The sequence below is a fragment of the Copadichromis virginalis genome, linkage group LG14 (genome assembly GCF_057382275.1).
Source record: "Copadichromis virginalis isolate Kocher_CV1m ecotype Utaka linkage group LG14, C_Virginalis_male_GT1.1, whole genome shotgun sequence".
NCBI classification, from domain to species: domain Eukaryota; kingdom Metazoa; phylum Chordata; class Actinopteri; order Cichliformes; family Cichlidae; genus Copadichromis; species Copadichromis virginalis.
The window spans coordinates 13,219,302-13,230,272 of NC_140631.1; the positions used below are offsets into that span (position 1 = coordinate 13,219,302).

The window sequence follows — 10,971 nt, forward strand, 5'->3', positions numbered from 1 at the left end:
CCACAGACTGTAACTTTTCAGATTTTCTTGTCAGCTTGATATGTTGCAAGTGAAATTTGAATATATAAAATTGTTATGGGGATTTGTGTATGTTACAGTTTGCTATTAGAATTGATCAAGTATGTGGAACATTTGCAAAACACACAGAGTACAGCTGTTAAATTGTAAAGCTGCTCACACAGATGCATGGTTCTCTATCATTTGTACTCTGATAATCTAGTTATTCCCGAACAGCTGAAATAGAACTGTTTTTTAAAAATACCTAATTTTACTGAAATCCTTATTCGAAGCAGAGGTTTTTAGCAGCTGAAGTTTTTTCTTGTGAGCAGCCTTATTGTTTACAGCATTTCTAACCTGATACTGTGTGCAGGTAGTGAAGGTGCAGGTGTCCAGGTGACTTCTGTTCCAGCCTCTCTGGTGCCCTACAGTCTGTCTTTTTCTGCCCGAGTGTCCTCTCCTCGTCCAATCTCTAAAGTAGAGTCCAACTGCTCCCTGGACCGTCTGCAGTACCTCAACACTGATCAAACCCAGGCCACGGTAGGTAGAGTGCTGATGTGTCTGCTGTGTGTGGTTGTTGCTTATTACTGAGGAATAAATATGAATGTGTTTGTGGTGTGCAGGTCAAGCTGGCTGCAGGACACAAGTTTGACAGAGATGTTGAACTGCTGATTTATTACAAAGACGCCCACCAGCCCACTGCTGTGGTGGAGGCAGGACAGGCCTCTGCTGAGCCGGGTGAGTGAAAATGGAAGAGGTTGTTAGATACATTTTTATTAGCAAATTATCTTTACTCATCAGCTCAGGAGTTCAATATGTTTGAATAAACACTTAAAGGCGATGTTGTTTTAAGTTTTTTCTGTCTCTGATTTCTCAGGTTCTCTGATGGGTGATCCAGTGGTGATGGTGAGTCTGTACCCTGAGTTCCCCCAGTCTGTGATGTCTTCAACGGCTTCATGTGGAGAGTTTGTGTTCTTAATGGATCGATCTGGAAGTATGAGTAATACTCGCATCCGCAGTGCCAAGGTATCCATCATTTGTTCTTACACTCATATTAGATAGATATTCTTTCACAATGTTCCTCTCACACAGTGGCCTCACCATCTTTTCCCTCTTCCCTTCAGGATACTCTGCTGCTCCTGTTGAAGAGTTTACCAATTGGCTGCTATTTCAACATTTACAGTTTTGGGTCCAGATATGAACACATCTTCCTGTGAGTATCAACAACAACAACAACAAAGGCCCTGCTGTCTTTGCTAAGCTATCTTAATGGATGTTTTGGTGCATGTGTTTATGTGATGGCAGTAAGAGTGTGGAGTACAGCCAGCAGACCATGGAGGAGGCTCTGAAGAAAGTTGAGCAGATGGAGGCTGATCTTGGAGGAACAGAGATCCTGGAGCCCATCAAACATATTTACAGCCAGCCCTGCATTCCCAATCAGCCCAGACAGGTAACACATAAAGTGGGACACTAGGAAAGCTGCACAACCTGTCTGTCAGGTTGTGCAGCAGATAATCTGCTCATAAGAACATTGGTGGTTCGATTCCTGGCTGCATGGCAATGTGTTCTTGATCCCAATGTGCATAATGTAGAGTGAGTATGTGCATGTTACTGCTTTATAGAAACCCATGGAAAAAAGGGCCTGTATTCACCCATTTTATTTGAATAGGTGAATGAGACATGTTGCATAAAGAGATTTGAGTGCTCAAGCAGAGTAGAAAAGCACTAATAAAACACAGCCCAGTTACTATTTCTGAAAACTAACTCAGCTCTCAGAACAAGCTGTGTGTTTGTGGGTCTGGTGATATGTCCTTATGTGTAAACTCTCCTCTCTAGCTGTTTGTCTTTACTGATGGAGAGGTGGGGAACACCAAAGAAGTGATTGATCAGGTGAAGAAGAATTCAGGTTCTCACAGGTGAAACCACAAAACCACAGTTATATCTACACAGTTTTTAGGATGTCCAACATGTCCTCTGTGTGCTCAAAGACAATTGTTTTATTGCAGGTGTTTCTCTTTTGGGATTGGGGAAGGGGCCAGCTCTGCTCTCATCAATGGGATGGCCAAGGAAGGAGGAGGTCACGCTCAGTTCATCACAGGGACTGACAGGATGCAACCAAAAGTAAGACATTAAACACAGTTATGAAGGAGGATAATGACACCATATGAAGGACTTACTAAACATACTTAACCAACTCATAAAAGACACAATCTTATTCTGCTGTTTTGATTAATGGTAATAAATCCAATCAAAGGTTTTTGTTTGACACCATCAGCAGATTCCTCAATCCACCTCAACCTGTTTTCCCTGCCATGTATTCTAGTGACTGCTTAAAAAGTCTGCACGTCTTCAACTGGACCAAGTCTCTTGATCAGTTCTCTTCTCTGAGTTTAAACTAATTTTCTCGACAGATCTCCTTGACATTATTTCACACATGCAGTCTTTTTACTCGGAGGTGCAGTACCCTTCCCAGTCTACCCAAGACTGGCAGCCACGACCAGGCCGGCGGACATCCAAGATCCTGCACATCAGCCACGCTGCTTTGCTAGCTAAAACACCGGTGTCGGCACATAAGAACGTTGTCATAGCCTGTCAACGATGTTGATTAGCTGCGTATATACGAATGTGAATCGCATCATTGGCTGGAGCAGCCAGTCACCGGTCACTTACTGACTCACTCTGCAAAACAGAATGAATTGTTAACGTATTTATTTTTATTTCAATTCAGGATAGATTTTTTTTGTGTGCAACGCAGATTCTCTGTGCGCGGGGCCTGTGCCAGCAGTGCGCGATTGCACAGAGGGAACATTGCCTAAGGGTACATCTTTTGCCATCTTACAATGCTGTGATTGCAGCCATTCCCCAACTCTCTGTGAATGGTGCTCATGGCCATTGATCAGTGGTTGTTGATCAATGTTCATGAGTGTTTGCATTAATGATCAAGGAACTGACCTCCCACCCCATGTTCCTTCACTGGGCTGGTTTCAGTCATAATGCAAATGTTCTGTTTATAAGATTGGGGAAACCTGCAGTCAGCTGAGACTGAAGAAGTCACTTAGTTGAGTGACAAAACATTTCTCCCACTGAAAACGCTACATCCAGATGAACAGAATCAACTTTTGGGGATTTACTTACCTGGATGATTGATTATGCATCAAGATGCTGGTAGCTTCAGTTTAACTACCTTGGGGCTAATGATGGAGCCCCACCTTGTATGGGTGAATGCAACAGTGACTTTAGGGAAATATCTTTTGCAGCAAGCCATACCTTCTGCCCAAGTAGCTACCTGGGAGTGCGTGGTCTGTGGTGGTCTGCTTAACGGCGCTAGCGCTCATCTTTCCAGACTAATGTCTCTCTGGCCCGTGTCCAGACACGTTGATATCGCTGCTGCTGCGCTGAGGGAACTGCCAGTTCTATCTCTGTTTCTGGGAACAAAGTGGCTGGTATCCTAAGGAGATTTCAAAAGAGAGAGAAACCAGTAACGGATGAAGTGTGAGAGTTGTGTGCATACTCCACTCAGAGGAGATATGATGACCAGGTTGAAGGGTTGTTGAACGTGAGACAGCAAAGTGTAGCCTCCAGCTCCTGTTTCATCTGCTCTGTTTGGCTGCTGGTCTGGCTATGATATCCAGAGCTGAGACTGACCCGGCCTCCTAATGCTGAACAAAATGACCTCCACACCTGTGAAGTAAACCAAGGGCCTTGATCAGACATGATCTCCACCGGAATACCATGGAGTCGGAAAACATGATCTGTTAACAATTTAGCTGTCTCAGCAACTGAAGACAGTTTTTCTTTCAAGGCTATACGGTGGGCTAACTTAAAAAAAAAAAACAAACTGTTAAATATGGTGATTATTACAGTTTTGCCTGAGGAAGCAGGGATATGATTGTAGGAAACAGCGACGTTAAAACATGCGTAAAATAGTGACCAGCGAGCCTGATGGGCTCTCAGTCTCTTGGCTGTCCTTAAATAGATTAAGTTCTTATGATTATCCAGATCACAAAAGGATGCTCTGCCCCCCTTGTAAGTGTCTCCATTCTTCTAGGCCCAATTTTACAGCCAACAACTCACGGTCATCTACATCATAATATTTGGGGAAAGACTGCGAGAAAAGAAGGCACAGGCTTGTAGTTTGCCTTGAGAACCTGAGTACTGTGAGAGGACTGCTCCAACACCAGAGTCTGATGCTTCCACTTCTACAATACACAACTTTGAGTGGTCGGGGTGGATGAGAATGGGAGCAGTTGTGAATAAGTGTTTTAATTTTGAAATGGCGATTCAAAGAAGGCAGTGTGTTTGTTCAGCCTCACTTCTAGTACCGGTGCCCACCTCTCAATTTTAAATACACGTAGACATTGAGGGTTCTTTGGGGGGGGGGGGGGGCATGCTGACACTTGCTTTTGTCTGGCAGGTGAACAGGGGCAGGTCATTGGCACCATGCCCCTCCCATGTTTTAAATTCACTTTTGAACAGCACGAATCAACACCACATATGAATGGGCAGAGTGACGCATGGGGTCGTCACAAACTGCTGATGCCAGGAGAACAGGAGAACTTCCCTGCTGCTGCAGGACTGGAAGCGGCCTCCTTGTCTCCACCCCAGAGTAAAGGAACCCTCTCCTGGGTCTGGTTATTGCCTCAGATAATAATACTGATGGCTTTGGTCTGGTGGGTAATGGTAGTGAAAAATTGGTTATTAAGGGCTGTAGCAGGGATGGGAGGATTTAACAGGATCAAAGGGAGATGTAACTCGTTAGCTAACCTAATATCAATTAGGTTCTGCTCAGCTCCTGAGGCTTGAAGTGACCTAGTGATCTAGTTGAGACTGAGGATGACCAGAAGGAGAAGCAGAGATTCAGTGGAAGTGAGGGATTCGCCCAACCGTATGCCCGAATTTACCAGTGGGCGGAGTCTTTTGGCCAAATTGGACAGGTCGCCATAAAGTGATTTGGAAAATTTCTCTGCAACGGAAGCATCTCTCCCTTTCTTCAGCTGGAGGTGGCGACACTGGGACTGGGATCGGAAACAAAGGGAGTCAGGACAAAGACAAGCTATGAAAGAGCGAAAGCATTCATTGGTTACCTTACCCTTGATCTTTTCCCCTGTATTTTGGTCCATAGTTTGCATGTTGGAATAAATGTCTGAATGTATGGTTGATTATGTGTCTGTTTATGTGCATGTATGTATGTTCAAACATGTTATATACATTAATAATATTATAAGTCAAGTTAAACATTGCAGCAGCAGCAGATACATATTGGAGATCAGACCTGCAGTGAGTGAAATGTCTGTTCCAGCTGTTTGTGTATATTTGGAGAGTTTTTCATTATTTTTCAGGTGATGCAGTCGCTGCGATTTGCTCTGCAGCCAGCTGTGGTCGACATCTCAGTCACATGGGATTTACCAAAGGAAGTGTCTGTCACTGTCCTCTCTCCACCAATCACAACACTTTTCCAGGGTCAGAGGTCACTGATTTATGCCCAGCTCACTGGACAGGTAGGAGCAGCAGCCTCTCATGTTGTTGTTTAGGTATTTGATGACAGTGATTAACGTGACTTCTAACACTGTAATTCTGTGTCAGAGCTCAGAGGCAGCAGAGGGCTGTGTGACGCTGACGTACAGCCTGGCAGGTCATCCCTCTGAGAACCAGCTGCACTTCAGTCCCAGACCTGCAGAGGACGCTGGGTAAAGCAGTTTAACACAAACAACACTTCTGTTTTGAATTGTGAGTTTCCACGTGTTGAATTTAAAACAGTATTTTCAGAAACTTAACTCTACTTACTGGAAAACAGTTAATAATACCCAAACCTAATGCTGTGTGTCTAGTTTTAAATATGTTTCACTTTTTCTTAATCATTATTTCTTGGATTAGGGGTATCATAACATCTAATAGTATATCATTACTGATCACAAACATATTAGACATGACAGAGTAATCTCAGTCTGCAGTTTGTGTGAAATCAAGGAGACATTGTTTGAATTCAAGTCCAAACACTATTGTACAATAATCTGACACTTTTACTCTAAAATACACTAAGAACAGACAGATTGACACACACAGGAACATCACCAACAACAACTAATTTGTGTCCTCAGAGCCTGCTTTTGTAAAGAATGACAGACTTGTCTGTACATTGCACACTGTACAGACGTCAAACAAAACGTCAAACAAAGCCTGTTTGACGTTTAGAGGAAAATCCATCAGCAGCAGAAAGAAATCTGTGCAAGATACTGTCAGGACTCCTTCAGACTGATTACTGCGGTTACGTCAGTGGTTCCCAAACTTTCTTTTGCTAGGCCCCCTCTTTATTTTAAAAGAAAATCTTGTCCATGATTTGGACAGGGGGAACAAATTGTGGCAGGATCAGCCTGTCAGTATTTGTATTCCACTGTAACTTTACTGTATAAAGTGTCAAAATGTCAGGGATAGTAAGTCATTATAAGAAGTTTTTGTGAACTAAAAATCCAGAATGTGGGATTCTGTTTGTCCGTGATTTGGAGAGCCCAGGGGTGCTCCCGACGCAGGGGAAACTAATTCTGCCGGGGAGACCTACCTTGGCACTTGTGCAGGTGAGGCCAAAGGCAAGATATGCTTCACCATATTTTCTAGTCTTTGGCTTGGAAGGAAGTTAGTTTGGAGACATAGTTGTGGGAGCCCTGTCAAAAACCTGTCCATTATGATAGCAGTGTCCAAGCATTCTTTTTTTCTTTAATTCATAACACTATTTAAATTCAGACACTATCTCTATTTTTAACATTACTCGTCAATACTTTCCCGTTGGAGCTGTATCAGATGACCCTAAACCATCCCTTAGGTATGCTGCAACTGGGTTGTTGGTGGCTTACCATGATACACTGAGCATTTTATTTTCACTCTCCATGTGTTTATACACCAAACTGCACTTCTCTTGCTTTCTCTCTTTCATAGCTTGTCTTTGTCCTGACTGCCTCTGCTTCCTTCTGTGGGATTTCTGCCTTTCTTTGAGGTCTAGGGAGCGGACCCAGCTTTGGTGTTACTTTAAGGACAGCTCGGGAATTTCTTAAGCTAATGGGTAGTTTTTCTTGTACTACACAAACTACTACCTGCTTGTTAAAAAGTAACTTCAAAAAGTTAGTAAAGTCAAACCCAGCTCATGGGTCATTCTGTTTGAAATCAACACAGGACTTCTGCTCAACCATCCATGATTTTCATAAAAATGTTATGGTACAAAGTTTGGGCACGTATAACGACTACTGTGAAATTTTAACTTCAAATATTAAATACTACACAAGATATTTTCTTCAAAAAATGCTCTTTTGAACTACGCTGTACTGCTAAAACAAAAATATCAGTAGGTTGTCCTGTCAAAATAGAATATATGTATATTTTTAATTTGTGAGACCCAAGTGACTCCATTTCAAATAATAACATTTTGTCAGGGTCCTGGGTCTCCTGACCCAGCGTTTTTAGTTCTTTGTGAGTTTTCTTAGTATTTTGTCGAGTTCTCATGTGATTTATTCTATGGTTTCTAGTTTTGATCCCTTGCCCCTCATGTTTCTCTGTGCCCCCTCTGTTCTGTGTAAAGTCCGTGTTTCTTGGTCTGTGTCTTGGCATGTTTTGATTTTCCTTTGTTTTTTGTCACTCTGTATTGTGAATTATGTTCTCATGGTTGGTATTTTGTTGCTCCCTTGAGTCAGTTTCTTGTGTTCCAGGATTTCACTCTGTGTATTATTTATCATCTCTAGTCTTTTGGTTCTTAGAGTCCTCTGCCTTATGGTTATGTCTCGGTTTCTTAGTTGTTCTGTCTCCACCATGTCAAGTTCGCGCCTCAGTGTTATACTTCCTGTTTTACTTTGAAGGTCTGTGTCTCATGTGAGTGTATCCTAAGCTGTATCCCAATTCAGGGTCTGCAGCCTTAAAGTACGCAGCCTCAACGGTCCTCAAGGGCCGCGTACTCAAAGACCGCTAAGGCCGGAAGTGCGAGGCTTGTGAAATGGGACGGTCTAGCCTCCGTCGCGCTGCCCAGGTTGCCTAGCAACTATGATAGCTGGAAACGTGTGGTTGACAGAAATGAAGGAGAACATATTTTCACTTCCTCAAACACTGCTGAGTTTGTCCTGGTGGATCATCAGGGCTGCAAAGCCTCACAGATGATGTGCAGCAGTGGATCCCTCAGTCTGTCCTCACTCTGGACACTTGCAGTTGTCACACATGGGAATCAAATGTGTGATAAGCTGCAGGATTCAAACACAAGTGTAACTTATAAACACATGTTCATGCTTTTATTACACAATCAGAGAGAAAGACAAAGAGAGAGAGTGCAGGGCAGACAGACAGGTGACAGTCTCAGGTGTATACACTGCTACAAAACAGCACAAGAGAAGGAGGATTTAGTGTTTGTGTTATTACGAGTGCTAAACAAGAAGAGTTCCCAGATGGTACAGTGGACACATGTGTGACTCCTGTGATTAAAGCATCTTTCTTTCAGCTTAACGAGTGAACCGTCAGCTCGTTCAAACACACGTTAAAGTCCGTTTGGCTCGACACCACCGAACAGAGGCAGCAATATAACATAGCTAACATTAACATTGCAGTGAATCCTGCTTGTGCCGTGATATTCAGGACTGCAAACCGAGCAGCATCACTGACTTTCAGCTTGTTGTGATTGTGGATATATGACTGACTTTAATTATCCATAAAATCATCACATTCTCTGTAAGATTAAGGTCGACTATTGTATTATTATATTTTAAAGGCTTTAAAAGCAAGTAAAAGCTGAACGTACAAACATCGCTAATGGCGACATGTGGCCAACAGTAATGTTTTAATGTTCCTCATTATTAAACATTCGCACATAAATAAGTGACATAATATTCCGTACTTACTTTTCACAGTTTACTCTTCGGCCGCTCCGCTTCTGCCGTCTGCGGCAAAATTATCCACACCGACTGCCACACTATGAATTGTGGGATATGTTGGGCCACGAAGTCTACACTGCCACAGCCTTAAAATTCAGGGAAATGAAGGACGCTTTTCGAGCAGCCTTTGAATTGGGACAGCCTTCGGCGCGCCACTGTGACGTAATCGGCCTTAAAATGTGGCCTTTAAGGCTGCAGACCCTGAATACGGCCCTACTTTGTTTCCTTGTCTCGTCAGTTCTGATTTCCCCCAGCTCTGCTCTTCTTCTGTGTCTCATTCCCTCGTTATTCCCCAGTGTATTTAAGCCCTGTGTGTCTCTGTGTCAGTGTTACGTCGTCCCTCATTGCGGTGTGTTACTCTGTCCCTGTGTTTCCTTGAACTTAGATTTCCCAGTGTAGTTTTTTTTTTTTTTTTTTAAATGCGTCTTCCTTGCCAGCCAATAAAGCTGTGATTTTGAGTTCATCCCTTGAGTCTGAGAGCCTGCATTTTGGGTCCAACTCCTTCCTGCCACACAGCACTTACTGACACATTTAAAAAAAAAAAATTCCATTTGACCTTCTGGACACTCTAGTATTTGTTGTATTTTGAAGAGACAACGTACTGATTATTTTTGTGGCATGACTTGTCATGTTTGCTCAATGCCACATGAAATTTGAAAGGAAATACCATTTTCTTCAATTCAATTCAGTTTTGTTGATACAGCCCCAAATCACAACAACCGTTGCCTCAAGGCACTTTATATTGTAAGGTAGACTCTATAGTAATACATACAGAAAAAAACCTAACACTCATATGATCGCCTATGAGCAAGCACTTTGGCCACAGTGGGAAAGAAAAACTCCCTTTTAACAGGAAGAAACCTCCAGCAGAACCAGGCTCAGGGAGGGGCGGGGCCATCTGCAGCGACCGGTTGGGGTAAGAGGAGGAAGACAGGATAAAGACATGCTGTGGAAGAGAGACAGAGAATAATAACAAGTATGATTCTGTCCAGAGAGGTCTGTTAACACATAGTGAGTGAGAAAGGTGACTGAAGAAGAAATACTCAAGGAAAATAATAACAAAATCCAAATTTTTTTCAATTTTGTTATTAAGAATATCATGTTAAAAAGTATTAAGCATCCTTTATTTTGTCATATTGTGAAATTAAAAAATAAATATTCAGAAATTGGCACTAATCACCTTTTGAATAGTAAAGCTCTTTAGTGCTGTTTACCTATATCTGCCTTTGAAGGAGTGCTGGACTCCATTGCCCTTATATCAATAAAGTGCCTAACACACAGTACACAGTGTAACTATAATATAAAATATGCATATGCACAACACAACTGAATGACATAATTTCTTTGTACATTAGAAACATTACAGTCTATGTGAATAAGCCAGCTAATTTGGATCATTCCACCCTGGAACAACAAGAATCCAAAGAAACCATTAAAAGCTCAGAAATACCATCAAATTCATGCCCTTGATGAGTGTATGTAAACTTCTCATAACACCTGTGCAAAGTTTTGTGTTCTTGCAGAAATTCTTTCACAATGAGTAGACTTTAACCCTGTGACTCAGTGGTCCTGAACAATTGCATACAATATTGTTAACAATCTACCAATCAATGTTTGACTCACTTCCAGCTTATTGTAGCTTTCCTCCCTTTCAGCAACTTCTACGCTGCAGTCTGAGCTTTTCTACACTTGTTATGATCAAATGAAGTGACAGTGTTGACTTTTTAGCTGCAGTTACTTGTCAGAATCAAAGGCAGAGACTCCATTCCCACAAAAAAAAAGCAAAGTTAGACTGAGACTGAGGCTCAGATACACAGATAATTTGGGTTATTTTGGTCATTCTTTTAAATGGACATTTGTGAGGTTGGTCATTGATCAGGTTGAGTTGAGGACTCTGTGCCGGCCAGACCAGTTCTTCCTCATCAAACTTGCTTATGTATCTTGCTTTGTGCACTGGTTTGCAGTCAGGGATGACCCCTTCCTGCTAGAACAGGTGGGGGCCCAGTAACCCTAGCCCAGGCAGGGTTAACTGTTCCCTGATTTTTTTTCACTCAGAGGGGTCTTTTGATACATA

General features: G+C 42.4%; 1 protein-coding gene across 5 annotated transcripts in view; it reads left to right on the forward strand.

Moving 5' to 3' along the window:
- The window catches only part of LOC146693571 (von Willebrand factor A domain-containing protein 5A-like), a 29,245-nt gene that overhangs the window by 3,609 nt on the left and 14,665 nt on the right, over positions 1-10,971 (forward strand). For all 5 annotated transcript variants that reach the window (XM_085478603.1, XM_085478602.1, XM_085478601.1 and 2 more), the window contains exons 5-13: positions 371-537; positions 621-735; positions 875-1,023; positions 1,122-1,210; positions 1,303-1,447; positions 1,834-1,913; positions 2,004-2,118; positions 5,337-5,495; positions 5,581-5,684. In XM_085478603.1, the coding sequence (XP_085334729.1) occupies positions 371-537; positions 621-735; positions 875-1,023; positions 1,122-1,210; positions 1,303-1,447; positions 1,834-1,913; positions 2,004-2,118; positions 5,337-5,495; positions 5,581-5,684 (1,123 nt within the window). The remainder of the gene's footprint in view (positions 1-370; positions 538-620; positions 736-874; positions 1,024-1,121; positions 1,211-1,302; positions 1,448-1,833; positions 1,914-2,003; positions 2,119-5,336; positions 5,496-5,580; positions 5,685-10,971) is intronic.